The sequence below is a fragment of the Gymnogyps californianus genome, chromosome 21 (genome assembly GCF_018139145.2).
Source record: "Gymnogyps californianus isolate 813 chromosome 21, ASM1813914v2, whole genome shotgun sequence".
NCBI lineage: Eukaryota > Metazoa > Chordata > Aves > Accipitriformes > Cathartidae > Gymnogyps > Gymnogyps californianus.
In genome coordinates, this window is record NC_059491.1 from 4252596 (window position 1) to 4270073 (window position 17478).

Genomic DNA, 17478 nt, shown 5'->3' on the forward strand with positions numbered 1-17478 from the left:
GGACTCTGTTCTGCCAGGCACTTTGGTGCATGGCACTGAAGTACAGCTGGAGCTGCAAGGTCTACCCTAGATCACGTCTCAGGCTAAACACGCGCTGGGACTTGCAGCACAGGCCCTTTTCCTGTGATGTGTTTTGCGTGCATCTGTGTTCTTTGGCCAGAACGAGCCTGAAGGCCTTGCTGAGGTGCACGCTGAAAGGAAGTGTGCAACCCAAAGCTGAACCAACTCCAGCCTCTGATCTGAAATAATTGGGTCTCACTGTCTAATCAGGGGACTATGGAAAGGCAGCCTGTCTACCTGGCTAGATAAGGCTGCATGGACAACTACGATAGTCCTCTCCATCTTTCATGGACCCCAGCGCATCCCCTTCATGAGTGAAACATGGTGGTAAGCAGCAGTTCCTAGGTCTTCTCTGCTACACAAGGCATTGGGAACATGCCTGTCTAGCCGCCTTCAGGTGAAGGTGTATCAGGTGAAGAGGGCCGACTGATTTCTACCACTTCTGTTATTAACAGGCGCTGCTGGATGGACAATTTGATTGATAGAACTTTTCTGCTCTCCTTTTGCTAACCCAGCCCAGGGTCCTGTACAGCAGGACAGTACACCACGTCCACTTCTGAAGAGCAGGAATTGCTCTTAAGGGGTGGGCGAGGGGAGCTGGGCCGACAGGGTGAGGGAGAAGAAAAATCTGGCTACAGGGTGGCTGCTGTGAACTGCACAGGAAACTGTAAGCCTGCAGCCTCTCCCTTCTTCTGCAGTACCAAAGAAAACTCTCCTGCAGCAGTTCTCGCCTCCCAGCAAGGGCCAAAGGCCCCACAACTTTCCAGCACCTACACAGCTGTTTCACATTTAAGCTTAAACAAAAACACAGGCTTGTGTTCAAACCAGACAACTGCGGCATTATTCAGTTAGCAACATCAGGACTCTGCTCCCCACTTACTCCCCCCCAACCATGCCTTATTATAGGACTTTAAACACTATTGATTAAATCGAAGCAGGGTTTTTCTAGTTTCAGCCCATATCTCATATTCCCCCCACCAAATCCAATCTCAGAATGTCTGTGAGCTATTTGGCATTCTCTGTTTTTTAAGAAACATAAGAGTTTTATTTCCTACTGAATTGACCCACAGGGAACAATTGCCCACAGAACCTTTTTTATTAGACCCCTCATAAACAGTGAGGGCTGTAGGGAAAGTAGTAAAGTTGCTCTTATTGTTTTAACATAATGTAACAAATGTATAGCTTGTGGGTTAGGGGAACTATGCCAGAGTAGTGACTATCTGTGCAACCCATGTATGTGCACATGCACATTACTGTTGTAACTATTTGCATGACATAATCCCCTAGGAAATACAATAGAGCAGCCTGTTCTTGACATGTGTCAGAAGCTATTTTCTCATCATTAAATGGAAAAAAAAGAAGCTAGTGGAGATGTTCTTCTAGATTGAGTCCAACCAAGGGGAAGTGGAGGCAACTGAAATAGAAGTCACCATGGCTGCTAGCTAGGGAAGGCAGGAGAACAGCAAAGCAATTTTAGGAAAGCAGACCTCTACAGGCAGAGACTTGGGAGCCAAGTCATAGAGGGAAGAAAAAAAAAAAAAGGGCATTTTGGGAAGAAGAAACATCGCCATAAGGGCACAACAGCAAACTAGTCTGTTGAGGAGGAAATACATTCCCCTGAAAGAGAGAACTTGACTAACTCGACAGAGGCAAATACAGTTTCTACTTCCAGTGTATCAAAATACAAGTGAATAGCACAAGCCGGGGGGGGTGGGGGTGGCACGGCCCATCAGCAAGACCAGTAAGCTATGACTAGCAAGAGATAAAAATGGTACAGAAGTCTATTACTAGCACAGCAGAGAAGGGAAAGAGCTGGTCCATTACTCACTGGGGAGGGAAAGTAATCAACAGATGATGCTGAGACATGTTAAATGCACTTGTGCTTCAAGCCTCACTAAAAAGGAGACCCGCCAAGAGCCATCTAGTTACAAGGAAAATGAGCAGCACAAGGACTTGCATCCAGTCTAGAAAAAAAGAGACAACTGGTTCCTGAGATGGCTTTACTTAGTTCTTTAGGTACCTCGGGATGACTATTTTCAGGTTCAACTGATTTGAAACCACCTACCTTGCCTCACTTGTTCCCAGCTTTTCTTCTTTCCTGGCCAGTATTTGTGGGAACAGCCTAACGTGTCTTTTCTAGCTGGTCCATTTTAGGCGCTTCCCACTGCATCCCTGTTACTCCCTCCCACCACTTGTCCTGAACTATTTGCGTCTGCCCCTGGGCACTGCATACTGTCCATGTTTCCTTCCTGAAACAGTTATGTCACTGGCTCCAGATGAGGATATGGAACATTTTGGAGGACAGATCAAGTTTTCTTGAAACCAGAATTACAAATAAATAAGTGAACAATTATTGCTTAATAAATTATATTCAATAAACCAGATCTCGACAGCCCTGTTCTGGCAAGCGACAAGTTTAAAGCGTGCCACTTGCTACTACATAGGAAATTTTCCTACCTGTGACCTTATCTTCAGTGCAGGTCCGAGTTTCAGCCCCATATTGTTCAGTAAGTGCTCTTCCGTCAGGAGGGGCAGGGTCTCGCCATCAATAGCCTGCTCTCGGAATACCTGAAAGAAACCAGAACACAAGTCCAGGCTTAGAAATGCCAGTGACATATCTGCTGCGCTCATCTTGCCATTGCACAGAAGGGCGCCGTAGAAAAGGCAGACTCTAAGAGCCTCAGTGGTGAAGTAGGCCCATGTTAATACACAAGAGGTACATACAATCCTGTATCCACAGCTAGGAGCCAACAAGTAAAAGGAGACACACATGGGAATGTGAATTAGGGCTGGTTGGGCTAGTTTAGGTAAAGCAATACTTTTTTTTAAATGTTGGGATGGGGCATGAAGTTTTTTCTCTGGGGAACGTCCCCAGGTTTAGCAACCAAAACAGCTGACCTAAGTGCAACATGATGAGTAAGCCCAGCTGATAGCATATGATGATAGCAGATTTGAGAAAGAACAGTGACATGCCCAGGGGCCCTATCCCAACTCCGAAAAGGGCAGAAGACATAGGAGAAAAAGATAAGAATCTAAATTTTGGCAAATCCTAGGTCACTCACACTTGTGTGGATATTTGGAAAAAGTTGACCCAGTAGACTTCAAAAGTATTTGCAGTCTTCAGTGAGGCATATGCAATTGAAAAGGAGGAACTTGCTTGTTCATGCATTTCCTTCTCAAAGCTGCTAATTTCCAAAACAGTCTCCAGGCAAAATACATAAACAGATCTGTGGAGCACATTCTGCAGGTTAGATGGATTCATGTGCAACACTCAGTTTTGCACCTTTTTTTTTCTTTTTTTGTCTCCTCCTCTGCCTGCCGTATATTACAACCATTCCTAGAACATGCAAGCAGCCTGGAGAATGCAGTCCGTCATGCTGTTTGGCAGTGACTCCCGCTACCCAGAACACCAACTGGGATCAGGGAGGATGAGCCCTCCTCGCCAGTCTGTTTCAGCACTAGGCCCTTTTTTTCCCCCCACCACTTCTAGCAACATGGACTGATAAATATTGCAGTGCCACTGTATTGACTGAGGTAGCCAAGCGGTCCCACTAAATGTGGCATGATCCTACTGAGTCAACTGCGCTGGCCTTTCAGACAGTTTCCATTAACAGTACAGCAAGTCTCTTGCCCCTCTCCTGGTTAGTTGAGTGAAGCAGAACCTGGCGATGTGCACACATATCATCACAGAAACGACAGCAGGGCTAGTACAGTCTTATAAAATGGCAGTTTCATATGAACACATTCTAATACACCCAGCCATACAAAACTATCCCATTTTAACACGTTCTTAAGGACAGGAAAAAATACTTTGTTTTGCCTCTATCTGTTTCAAATGACAGGGTCATGCAAGAGTTTTCCACCTAATATGTACTGTGTTATAAAGGTTAGGGTCTGGATATGTGGTCTTATAGCTCCATTCTTCATATATAGAGCAGGGCTACGCTTACACTGGCCTCCCCTGGGTGTTTATTCTGGATGTACAGGCTCAATACTTCAAGAGTAAACTGCCATCATTTGGTAATTTAGCCAGCAGGTTCCCCTTGGTTCTGGGAGATGTCAGTCAGATGCCTGGTTTTTCTTACTAAACCATCTCCACTCCATAGCATTTTTTTCACACCCCAGCTCACATTGGATGCTCGCCCGAATGAACTGTCTGCGGGGCCTGATCCTGCGGTCTCTCCATGCAATGGCTTAGGCATGGCATTATTATTACTAAACACTATGGCAAGGGAGGGGGTTTCAGTTTACTCTGACGGCTTCTTTTTCAGCAGCAGAACGTAGCCCAGAGCCATCCCTTTGGAGAGTGGCAGTGGCTGTTAAGAGCCAAGGCAGCTGAGCTGTTGCAAGTGTTTTTTATTGCTAGACTCCACCAGCAAAGCTGCTCATGACTGCAGCATGTGTTTCTGCTCTTTGACCTAGCAAAACTTACTATACTGATTTCTTTTCCTTCCTCTGAAGCCAATGTGGCGGGGAGCCAAAAGCCTCCCTTCGCTCGGCACTCAAACCCTCCACAAAAAGCCTTGAGAAAAGCATGCCCCTTGGGTGTCCCACAGGTCTTGATCCACTGCCGGGACAAAGCTGAATATTGTCAAGGGCTGAAATCAGGCATGGCAACTTTTGTTTTTGCTGATGTTTTCTTGTTTGTCTGAAACATGTTTCTAAATGCACAGCATACCACCAAACTCTTGCTGGGTTTTCCTGGCAGGAGAAGCCTGCAGACCAGTGCCAGACCTCCCCGGCAGCTGTGGTTTTGGAGAAGAGAACACAGACAACTCTGCAGTTTAGAGCCACGGAGCTGGGTCACCCTTGAACACTGGCATTTTCACATAGTAAAAAAACCTGTTAAGCATATAACCATAGTGCATAAAAAGGCATCATCCCTTAAGCCATGCACCCCCTACATAATGCAACATAGCAAGGCCATGACAGGAGGCTGTTTACAGCAGCTCCCATTATCGTAAAACATTTTGTTTGCAATGCACTGAGAAGACTGCTGAACCTTTGTCTCAGCAAGCTATCGATTTCTTCCCCACTGGTATACCAGGAGCTGGCATGGAAGGTGTAAATGGATGATCCTTCTGCAAGGTGGTTGTGTTAAAGATTTCTGCACATTTCCTGCTGGCCTAATTCAGAAGCTTCCAGGCAACTCTGATCTTCATTCCCCAACACAGGAATGCAGGCAAACTGCAATGCCACCAGTGCAAGAGCACATTGTTTGGGGTGGGGGGTAACAGAGAATGCAAGTAGCTGCATATTTTGGTTTTAGAGCCTTTTGCTCGAGCTCTCTTCAACACATACTGCAGCCCGCACATGTACACTGCTGAACCCATCACCCATCCCCGCATCATCCTCGCTAAAGCCAGCTCCTGAACTTCCCTCTACATGCACAGACCTGCTGCTTCTTGCTCCCGTAAACATCCATCCATCCACCACCTTTTTTTAACCAGTGTCCTTTCCCTCCCTCTCGCCATAATCAGAAACTGACCCTTCTCTCTTCCACACACCCATTCACCCTGATCCACTCCCATGCACAACCCAAATCTCTGTCACTCCTCTTGGGGAATGTTACGTGTACCCCATCTCCGTAACAAGCATTCACGTTCCTAAATACTGCCTCTTGCATGCACGCCCAGCTGTTTGCTCCGAAGAAGCCCTGGTTTTACAGGTGGTTTTAACAAAGCATGTTGTGATGGGATTAACATCATGGTTAGGGGGCAAGGAAGGACAGACTTTAGACTGAAAGCATATTATCCCGTTACCTGAGCAAGAAGGGGGAGATGTGGGGCAATTCCAGGTTCCCGCTTCCCCATCCCGTCTGGAGGGACACAAAAGCATGCACTTTTCCCCATGGCACACTATCAAATCAGCATAATCTAAAGGGAATCACTTCCCTAGAGCCAGATACGCACACTGCTCTCCTAAGAGGCGGTCCCAGCAGAAGCAGGGGTGCTGAGCTTTACCGTTCTCAAAATGGCTGGGGGCAGGCATAAGTTCTGGGAGAGGACACTTGCCTAACACAACTAACGGGGAGAGACAGCAAGGGCCAAAGAAGGGGAGGCAGCAGATTTTTAGAAATCAGATTTCAGCCAGCCTGGATGTCAAAGCACAGCTTTGCACTCCTCAGCTGTCGCTCAGGGAAGCTCCTCTCTTGAAGTGGCATGTCCGGAAAGCTCGACTCCTGCTCTCCTTCCTCCCTTTCAAGACCTGTTCTCAGCCTAGGATGTCTCTCTGCTGAAAGGCTGGATTGTCCTGAACTTTGGCCCTTTGCCTCTCTATCTCTGCTACTTCAGTCCCTCCCTTCTAAGCACACTATATCCTCTTTACAAGGCTGTCCCAGACAGCTCAGGAATCTCTGCCTTTGCAGTTGGTGTGTTCTCTCAATGGGGCATTTATAATGGACTCTAGCAGATGTGGAAGCAAAAAAACACAGGGTTGCTTTTTGTATTGCACCTCATGATCTCACACTGAGCAGGCTTTATGAAGCCCCCATTACAGAGTTTCAACTCTGCTGCAATAAGCTTAAAAAATCCACAGTCACCATCACTCTACAGTGTAAGCATGGACGTTACTTCGATGCTTGCGTGGGCAGGGTCTCTCTCAACCCCACTCTGCCCCTACAATGCTCTGGGTGCAGCAAGAGAACGCAGCACCTTCTGCCAGGCTGCCTGGTACCGTGAGCTGCCCACCCCGATCCAGGGACTACCTGAGAGCCCTTCCCGCAGTACAGCTGCTCCACGCAAAGCCACCTCTGTGTTCAGCTCTGCAACAGAGCGCAGGGCAGCTTCTAAAAGCATGAGCTGGACAGCGAGAGGTAAGTGACACTAAGCCACTAACCATGATCAACCCTGCTCACTCCTAACCTTGCCCTGACTCCCATCCTCTACCACTTTACTCTCTCCTTATTGCTATCCATCTGCAAGCCCCATCACACGCCGTCTTGGGGTCTTCACTGGCAGCAAGTAGCTATTTAGCAATCCACTAGAAAAAAAAAAAACCAAAAAGCTTCAGGCCCCGCAGGGCTCTGAGATATACCTTCTCCTAGGACGGACAGAGCAAGTAAAATAGGCACAGATGGGAGGGAGAGAATAGGGGCCTGCAGGGATGACATTCCTCCTGTGATGTTCTTGAGGCTGTTAAGAGATTTACCTGAGTGTACTCGGTGCAGCCAGACAAGTTGGACACAAAGCTGCATACATCCTCCACCGTCCATTTGCTGATGTCTTCCAGCGCAGGGCTTTCCTCACCGTCCAGAAACAGACCTCCCATGGTGCCTGGATTGTTTGGAGTTGGGGGGGTAGGAAGGAGAGGAGGAGAAAGAAACATAAATCATTAAAATCCCACACGGACAACAACTAGCCTGCAATCTGAATATTTTTCTCTAGCCACACATTCATCTTTAATGACCTGTCAATTAAAGCACTGGGCAGGGTCAATTCATAGGCCTCTTCCTCCTGGAGGTCCCCAGCTTAGAAAGGGGGGCAGGGGAAAGGAAAAATCCTGGCTAATGCATTTCATGTGTTTAATGTTCTTCAGCTGCGGGGAAGAAATGGGGGGAGGGGAGAGAAAAGAAAAAAACCCTGAAGGAGTGTTTCTCCACACGCACCGCAAAGCGGAAAACTCTGACTGCCCTGTGGGTTTCTTTTCCCCAACCCTTCTCCTGGCTACGTGCTCCGAATGATAACAGGCCCCGGCACCTCTCCCTGGTGGCCCGCTGCCTTGCCGGAGCATGAATCACCAGAGGACGTCTTGCTCTTTTCAAAGTGTTCATTTTCAATCCACCCCAGCCTGAAACATCCAGCGGGTCGGTCTGCCCCAACACAGCCGCCGCCTCAGAATACACTGCCCTCCACTCCACCACAGGAGCTGGGCATCTCTCCTGGCCAAGCATCTGACGGGTGACGGGATGACCCCTGCCAGCCCCCGCGACACTCTGAAGACAGCACAGCTCAGCTCAAGCCGGTTATGTCAATTCTCCGAAACGCAACAGCGGTTCAGGTCCCAGCCCTGTCAGCACAGACGAAGGTGATGGGTTCCAAAAGGGTGGAAGAGAGCCGCCCCCCCGCCGCCCTGCGTCGCCGGTGCCTGACAGCACGGGACGTGCACGCAGGGAGAAAACCAGACCGGAGCCAAGAGAGGAGCCAGAGGAGAGGCACAGAGAATAAGAAATGGCAAGAAAAATGCCAGCCAGGTAACTTGTATCTACTGCAGTGTGTAAAAGGAAAAACGCAGAAAAAAGTAATGAAGAAACCTAGTTCCAGAAAACACCGGGGCGGGGGGGAGAGGAGAAGGCAGTATTAACCTGTGGAACTCACTGCTGCATGGTATCATTTAGACCAAGAGCTCAAGACGACATTTATAGGGATATGAACATCCCTGATTATAGTGGGTAGAGAAAGAGTTTATGAGGGGTATAAACTGTTATGCTTCAGGACACGAAGCAAGAAATTACCAGAAAAAATATTTCTCCCACGGGTCTTTCATGACAAAATTATCTGTCCTGTAGGCTTAAGGTTTTTCCCTGAGGCATCTGATCAGCACCATGGACGTAACCCCTTGCTGTGACTCCGTTGCTCCTGTCCACAGCAGGTCGGATAGCACTTCTGCGAGTAATGGCAAGATAAAGCGGGATGCAACAAAATAATGGTGGGGAGCACAAGCCCAGAGAAGGAGGAGTGGCTGGTTCCCTGGGGAAGCGCACCAGGTCAGAGGCAAGAGGCACAGAAGGAGGCGCAGAAAGAGCAAACAGCAAAGCCACACGCCGAGTCTCCACTAGCTAGTTGGCAAAGCCACCAGCACAGTTCAAGGTAACAGGAAAAGGACAGGATTTACAGAGGAAGTTATCATGCTAATAAGATGCTTTTAAAACAACAGCAGTCTGCACAAGAAGCAGTCAGACGCTATGTAATCATTCCTACTACATTTCCGCTCCCAACTTCCTGCTTCCCTTCCCAGCCTCGCCCTCCGCACCGTTCCTGTAGCTGCACCACCACTTCCCCGCCCGCCACGCCACCTCCTCTCAGGGAAGGAGACAGTAACGCCTGCTTCAACCAAAACTGCAGCCCACACCCCCTGCACAGCACTGGGCAGTTGATGTGCATCTCCTGGTGCAGCAGTTGTACAAGGACCACCAGCCTCCTGTGGAGAGAGGGCCAGCCGCTGCTCCCAAACAGCCCTAGCAAACGGGGATGAGTCTGCGTCTCTCCTTACACGCACGGGCCAGTGCAAACAGACGAGTGCCAGCCCCAGTGCCAGAACGTCTTGGCTGGAGCCGTGGGGAGAGACAGGAGCCCTCCAAGGCCTGCTGCCTCTGCCAGCTCTACCTGTCCCTCTGGAGTAGGGACGGGGCTGTCCCTCTTTCTCCCCATGCCTCGGGGACTCAAGGCACATCTTTGCAGGCCTCCTTGCCAGCGCTTCTTACCAGCCTGGGACCCTCAGGGCGCTTGCTGTGGGCAACAACCAGACTTTCCACACCTCCTTCACATCCTTAGTCTCTACCACAACCTTTCCTTCTTGCAGGCACAGGGCCCTCTCCCCTCCAGCGTAAGCACCAGGCTTGCAAGACGCTCTGCTTGCTGCTCCCCGGGACAGCTCTGCCTGGCCGTGATGCGCCGAGCACGGAGAGCTCGTTGCCCCCGCCTCGCCACCCTGTGCCCCGCTGGAGGCCAGGCAGCTCCTCATTCTCTTCACACCCCTTCTTTTTCCAGCTAGAAAAAGCTTCAAATACTTTTGTGTGTCTGATAACAGCTGCAGAGAAAACGACCGGCTTTCCTGCGAGCTAGGCGCCTGTCAGCACAGGAGGTGGAGGCAGAGGCCGTTGCCAAAGAGCCAGCGAGCACTTTCCTTCCCCTCGCCACCGCCAGCTACCAGACAGACAGACAGATGGACACCAGCCCTCATTCTCATTCCTATTGCATTCCATTTTCCAGGAGACAAACTCACAGCTGCTTATGTTAAAATTCACAAAACACTCAAATGGCTGAGGGCTTTTTTTCTTTTTTTGCCATTTCGGGGGAGGGTTTTTCTTTCTCAGGGCGGGGGGTAATTCTCTTTCTCCTTTTTGGAAGAGTGGCTGCAGCTTGGTAAATAGAGGAAGTGAAACTGAACTCAATTATTCCAGGCACAGTCAATGCTCGGGCGAGACACCTCCATCTGCAGCCAGAGCAAGCGTCTCTGAGGGGATCTGACTGTAACAGCCAACTGCTTTAAAATTAGGTACTTCCTTATTCCAAAAGCAAGCCAAGGATTGAATTGCAGCAACACAGTGCTTGGGAATGAATTCTCCAGTCATCAGCCAGCCAGACCCATCCTCGGGGTTTAACCTCAGCCTGCACGGAGAGAGGCTGGTCAGTCCCTGCCAGTCACACGCACTTTGCCAGGTCCCCACCAGTGTGGGCAGAGATTTAGCCCAGACGCTGCATCCACAACTGGCAGGGATGCAGGGAAAGATGTAAGGCTTCCCTACGGTCCCTCTCCTGCACACGTGCTTGCAATCCTGCAACTGCACCGAATGCGGGATCATGTGCAGGGTTACTGACATCGCCAGCAGAGCTGGGCTAGCAACTGCTTCTCCTTCAGAAGCCTTTCTCCTCTGTGGTTTTCTTTCCTTTGTCTCTTTGTGCCCCCAGAAGAAAGGAAGGGAGAGGTCAAGATGCACACAGTAAGCCTGCTGTGTCCAAGGCTGAGGGCAAGACAGGCCCACTGTATGGGAACAAGAAGTATTTTCCACGTACCCACACACAGAGAAATATAATACGTCCAAAATATTTATCTCTGAGAGTTTGTTTTCCCTTCCCGTTTATACCAGGGAAACAGAGACTGACTGGTGGAAATATTCTTGGGAGGGGGAAGGTAAATACCAATACTTTGGGTTCTGGCCTATTAGCAATTTCTGTGCCACAGAACTTAAAAGCTAGAGGATGGAAACCTATTTCCACTGAAGTTGGTGGCAAAACACCCCTATTCCCTGCAAAAAAGCCCAAAATCTCATGGTGACTGTAAAAGAGCTCAGCCCTAGTAACTCCAAATACTCAGTCGCCATTCTGTGTACTCAGCACCCCTGAGGTCAGAGTTGTGGAGCCTAGTGTTCAGGTGTCCAGTCCTACCCTTTTGCTCCCACCTCAGCTCTGTCACCCGTCTGAAGGCACCAGATGCAGGAATAACCCCAGGAAGGACTTCTGCAGGATGACACAGTAGCTGATGACAGTGGTCCCTCTTGCCTCAGTATGTATCTGATTTGCAACTAGTACAGGACCAGCCCTCAGCACACTGCATCCAGTCACTGGCCCTTTCTGATTTTAAAGTCCCTAGAGCAGAAGGGCTCCTGTCCTTTCTCCCGTCCCTCCTCGGGAAGATACTGCACCGTCTGCTCCATCTCTGTGCATGGCTGCACCCACTCACCACTGCTCTGGCAGTTTAGAGAATGATAACAAATAGGTGCCAAGTGGCTAGAAGGGACGCACCTTCTATTATAATAATGACATGTCACTGGATCCTGCTGGACTGCAAGGATGCATAAAGGGCAGCATCTATTCCCTGCCAGGCCTCCTCTGTCTTGCTCTATGATAAATGATGGTCCAAGAGACTGGTAATGGATTACAGAGCATTTCACCAGATGGGGCCCAGCGTGCAGGGACTGAAAAGAATCCATCGTCCCAGGCCAGTGTCTTGTAGACAGGTGTCCACGTAAAAGCCCTCACCACCCATGCCGCCATCCATTTATAATTTCCCTCCCTCCTCCTCATATCCAGCTGCTTCAGAAGAGAAGCCAAAGGCTGAACAGGTCAGGGAGAGCAACCCTTCTGGCCATCCCAGTAAGGGAAACCTCTGCTGCAAATCCAGCAGCCAGGCTGCAATGGGGCTGTCTCTGCTGCAGAGACATGTGAGTGTTTGCTCCCAGCATCACAGGAGACAATCCAGGCGCCAACTGGGAGACCAGTGCACAAAGCACACCCGCTTGGAAGTCAGCCCACCTATGGGTTTAATCAGTTTTGCTACCGCTCTCTAACCCCTCTCCCATTCCTCCCCGTGCATGCACCCCCTCCTTGCCGCACACCAGAGAGGGCTCAGGTCATGGAGCGGCACTGGAAGGCTTGCGTTAATTGCTCTCCAGACTACAGATCGATAGAAGGATTTTAGCCTCCTGCACACTCCATCCTTCACCTTTTCCAAAGGACGGGGCTGGAGGAAGGCGGTGGGAGGAGGAGGGGAGCAAGGCTGCTGAAACCTTGACGAGATGAGGTCATCGAGCAGCCGCCAGATCCCCAGAAGGCAGCTCAGGGAATCGACCCAGCTCTGGCTGCCTCATCGATATTCTTCCCAGTAGGGACAGAAAACAGCTCTCTGCCTCCAAAGGAGGAGCCTCCCCTTGCTGGAAGACCAGAGGAACTGCCTGAAACTCAGTGGTCATTTTCAGCCAGCCACGTCTCTCCTCTCCTCCCTCTGGCTCTTCCTCTCAGCCTGCCATGTTACCTGTCTTGTTTAGGTGGTTACTCCAGTGTACGGCACAACATCGCGACCATTCAGGCCAAAAGAGCAGTCCTGGTGCAAAAAAGATTACGGAAGTTATCTGGCACCAGTTCTGTCTGTCTGTCTTCGGGTGGTTTGTGTTCCCCCAGGGCCAAAGTAACACATTTTTCATTGACACACGTTACCCCAGCACACCCCATGATCCCTGCAGCATTTGGATCAATATAGCCCTCAATATTTCAGTTGCTGAACTCCCAGCTCCCCTATCGACCTGCTGTGCTGCATCGAACAAGATGCCCTGTATTCCCCAGGCTGTTTCAGGTGAGAGCTTTTCCTATGGAGCTGTACGGTGCCTAGCACAACAGGGCCTAAACTCAGTGCTGCTGTCCCGCAAGCAGGCAATATTAACAGCCACGACAACATGTGAAGCTAGCCGAAAGCAAAGGAGCCCTCAGGAAAAGATCTACAGCCCTAGAACAGGCTCCACAAATTAGAAGTGCCTGAAAACTGGGCAGTGAAACACAGTCCTGATCTTTGCCGAGGCCTCAAGACACGATCGTGATATAAATTCGAAGTGATAATAATAAATGGCCTATTACAGTAACTCGTGCATTGCTGGGGGAGGGAGGAAACCCATCTACAATCCAGGCCTCCCTGCAGAGCCTCACACAAGCGATGAGCACCAGAGCGCCGTGCGTTTCCCTTTTTAATGGCCAGGAGAAAAAGGCTCCTGCGAGGAAGCCTCAGCAGCCCAAGGCAGCAGGAATATTTATCATGTTGGCCACCTGCCTGTCATAGAAAAATCGCTTCCTCCTTCCTGGTTGGAAGGCAGCTCTAATGAGTGATGGGCAGCCGCGTTCACAACCGCAGCAGCTCTTTGCATAGAAAACAGGCAGCCTCAGCGACCCACACACCATGCCCCCCCTTCTCCCTCCTCCGTGTGGCAGGAGGTCCTACCTCCTCCTAATTGCTCAGCCAAGTAATTAGCTGAGGCAGATTTTGGCTCTTGGCTAGGCTAGCGGGGCTGCCACCCTGCTCTGCCCACATGAGACCCCTGGGCAGAGCAGCTACCAGGGTTTGAAACCCCTCTTTGTACCACCTGTACTCACCGCTCCCTCCTGGCTGCAGCTGTGCCTGCCTTTGCTGCCCATCTCCATAGCCCAAGGGACTGCGCCGCTGGGGACCAGAAAGCTGGCAATGACTTCCCTGCCTGCCTGCCCCATCCAACAGGCACCAATCCAGCTATACCAGTGCCTGTGAGACTGAGAAATACACCACAGGCAGGGGAAAGAGCCCACCTACCTCTGCCCTGGAAAAGGGGCATAGCAGTTGCAACTCTGACACCTCCAAGGGCATGGGGCAGCCAGGATGTGTAAGTCACTGCTGGGGAACTCTTTGACACCCCATACCAAAGATGCTGTCTCACATGCTACCCTGGAAATGTCCCAGATACGACACTCAGCAGGGAGGAAAATGCTGCAGCCTTAATCCTTCATTTCCCTCGCCTCAAACCATGGCAACGCACAAAGAACCGAGCATGGGGGAACCAGCCAGCCAGCCACCCTCCAGCCCTGCACATCCCCAGTGCCATCTGCACCCCTCCCTGCAGAACAGCCTCACCCTCGCTACCAGCCTGCGGCCTCTGTCCACGCAGGGCAGATCCAAGTCACCCTGGGAAGCTCTCCTTCCGTTCCTTTGTCCTGCCGTATCTGGGCGTTTCTCTCCAACCTGGCCCCTCCAGTCCCCACTGCTTGGAAATCACATGAGCACAGCCCACAGTCTTTACAGCCTTTCAGGCCACCCTTCCAGATACAATACTTCTGGCCCTTTACTTTGTAGGGCAGCACCTTGCAGCCATTAATAATTTTTGTTGCCTCTCCCTGAAGTCCCCCATAGTTTACTGATGTCTGTCTGGAAACACGGCTTCCAAAGAAGGCCCAAGCAATTGCAAGATCCCTTGGTCCATCACATTGCGATCTCCCTTCTCACATGCTCGGGACTCACTTTGTCCCTGCTGGCCCTCTTTATGACCCTTGATTTGCTTCATTGCAAATGGAGTCCTTTATACTAATTTAAAAAAAGGTGCTTGGTTCCCTGCAGAGAAAAAAGAACTACAACCACACCGCAGAACAGGAAGGGGGAAGAGCCTCACTTTTAGCATGCTGCAAAACACGTCACTGCTCCAGCCAGTAACTCAGCGACAGGCCCCCATGCACTCACCTGCATGGAAGTACGGACTCATCGTGTAAGGGAATCCGAAGGGCAGCGGCTGAGGTGGTGGGATGGAGGCTGGCGGGAGATATTTCACCTCGTTTTTGTTGATGCCTGGGCCAAGCAAATGGCTGGGGGACTCGGCGCTCGAGGAGCTGCAGGGGCATTTTGGCCAGCAGCCGCTTCACCCAGCTCCTTGGCCCCTTCACAGACTTTGCCCGTCTCTTTACACTCCTTAAGCTCAGCGGCCGAGCTGCTGCTCTCAGCCTTCAGGCTCTCCGGCTTCTCGTCGCTCACATCCGCGTCGCTCTCAGAGTCCTTCATCTCCTCGTCGTTACAGTCTGGCGCCCCATCCCGTGCCCGGGGCTCCGCCAGCTCCTTGGCCTCGCTCAGCCCCTGCGGCTCAGCGCGGTGGTGTGCCGATTTCCGACTGCCCCGCCGGGGCTGCTCCTTGGGCGGCGTGGCACTGCTGGGGACGCTGGGGTTGAGGGACAGCAGGGGAGTGTTATTGTGCCGCAGCACCAGCATGGCGTTCCTCCGGGAGAGCTCCTCCCGCAGCGGGTGGCCCTCGGGGATGTCGTGCACGTTGCGCAGGGCCGGGTGGTCTGGGGGCAAGCCGGGATGCAGGCTCAGCGGGTCACCAGCCAGTAGCCTTTGCCTGTGGAGATTCTCCAGCTCCTTCTGGCGGATGATCTCGGCCGACATCTCCAACCTAAATTGGGAGAGGCAGAGAGGGAACGTCAGCAGGGGGAGACTCTGCGAGTAACTTGCTAACCCCCAGCCACGCTGAACCAGAGCTTGCAGAAGCAAGGTGTCACCTCCACACCCACACATTGTTTCCAGTGGTCTCACTTGGACACCGCTCTGTCACCTGTGCACAGCTCATCCAACACGGCACCCCACATCACTCTGCCTGCTGCTAGGAAAGGGAAGGAAAAATCCAACCCAAGCCCAGGCAGGCTAGCCCTCTACACTCGTTACCTTGCCAGGTTTTGCTTTCGTAGCATCTCTTGCTGCCGTGCAAACATCTCTGCTTGTGCCGGCTGTAGGAACCCGTAACCTGGGGACAGAGAGAACAATACCATGGGGTTATTAATCTCAGCATTGACGCTTTGCTAACTCAGGGCCAGCTCCCCAGAGGGCTAACTGGGCAGGAAAGGGCAGCTGAGAGCTGCCTTTCTGTTCTAGAGCCCATCTATTCCCTCACTCCCAAGGCAGTGCGGTCTGCTGCTCGAACACGGGACCAGGGAGGCTGGTGGGGATTAAGAGAGAGAGCAGCCAAGGCAACCTGCTCCTAGTGCTGCAAAACAAGGGTGAAGTCAGCACAACAGTAACAGGGAGACACAGAAAACGCGTCTGGGCTGTTTGGCTAAAGGACACTTTGTCACAGCCTGCACCTTCACTCTACCCACTTCCCCTGGCTGATTGCAAGCATTTCTTATGCACTCACCTGGTGTCTGGCACAGAGCCGAAGGCACCCCAAGGAAAGGAGGTCTCAAGTGGGGCCCCAGGGCAATATGGGGCGCATTCTGGGGTGAAAGCAGAGGCGGTGGGTGGGATATCTCCCTGCAGAAATCAGAAAATAAATTCATGTTGAAAACCTGGAGGCTCCACCACAGTGCCCAGAGGGCCCTGGCTCAGGAAGAACATCCTTTCTGCAGGTGACCTGCATTCTGTACCAGAGGCTGTTCTGAGATAGAAAGATGCCTATTCACCCATACGCAAAACTTTTAAAAGGGAGAGAAAAAAAGAAAAGAAGCAGAACCAGAAGGGGAAGAAAGCAGCCAGGGCTCCATAGGTCCCACATACTTCCCACCTTGATATGTTTGCTTCTGTGGTCTTTCAGCTGGGCTGTTCAAAGGGATTTTGGCTGCCCAGGGCTAGCAAAGGCAAGGCTGAAGATGCTGCATCTGCCTGTCCCCTTAGCGAGCTGGGTTTCCATCTCAACTCCCTTACAACTGAAAAGGCATTCTATATTTTGGGAGCTGGAGAGTGGGCCTGGGAAGATTTGAAGGCATCACTGGCATGCCTTGCAAAAAATCAACTGTCCTAGCTGGGACAAGGGGTGACCTTTAATTCTGGAGATAAAAGCTGTAAGTGAGGCAGAGAAAGACACAGACAGCAGAGATGGGGAGAGGGATGAGAGCAGGAAGTGCCATGGGGTCAGTGGAAAGGAGTACTACCGGAGAAGAGGTGGGTGATGCTGGCCAGAATGGGCAGAGCAGATGTAAGGTGGCAAGTAAGCTGGAAGAAGCGGGTTTGAGGGGTGGGGAAGAGGACAATGCCTGGAAGCAAGGCAGGTAGTGTTTGCTTGCTCGCGGGGGCGGGGGGGCGGGTAGAGCAGGAAGGGAATAAGAGCCAAGGTCTCTTCCATTAGTCAAATCTGCCCTGGGAGCCTGCAAGCAAATCTCTGCTTTCCGGCTGCACGTCTCTTAATTCCTTTTGATGGCCACTTACAACATTATTACCTTCACCAGGGCATCTCGAGGCAAAGCCAAGTGCTGTGCCGTTTATTTTCATTTTACAATATCTCCCTATAAAATCTGCTTCAGGAGAGACTGGAGGGCAAGAGAAAGGGAACAAGAAGGTGCATGTGACTGCAACAAACAGACCATACACACAACCGTGCTCCCCCTTTCAGTGGGGGGGATGACATGCGAGTGTGGGATAATGTGAGAATCCCAGCCATCCATGCCCCCATCCCACGCAGCTGGGGATGGATTACCACCATGGCTCATG

The 17478-nt window shown here is 51.2% G+C and overlaps 1 protein-coding gene across 1 annotated transcript in view; it reads right to left on the reverse strand.

Annotated features, from left to right (window-relative positions):
• Positions 1-17478, reverse strand: part of SAMD11 (sterile alpha motif domain containing 11) — a 126493-nt gene that overhangs the window by 1741 nt on the left and 107274 nt on the right. Inside the window, 6 exon segments of the mRNA XM_050909636.1 lie at positions 2518-2628; positions 7210-7334; positions 14749-14904; positions 14907-15451; positions 15721-15799; positions 16190-16305. Coding sequence (XP_050765593.1) covers positions 2518-2628; positions 7210-7334; positions 14749-14904; positions 14907-15451; positions 15721-15799; positions 16190-16305 — 1132 coding nt within the window.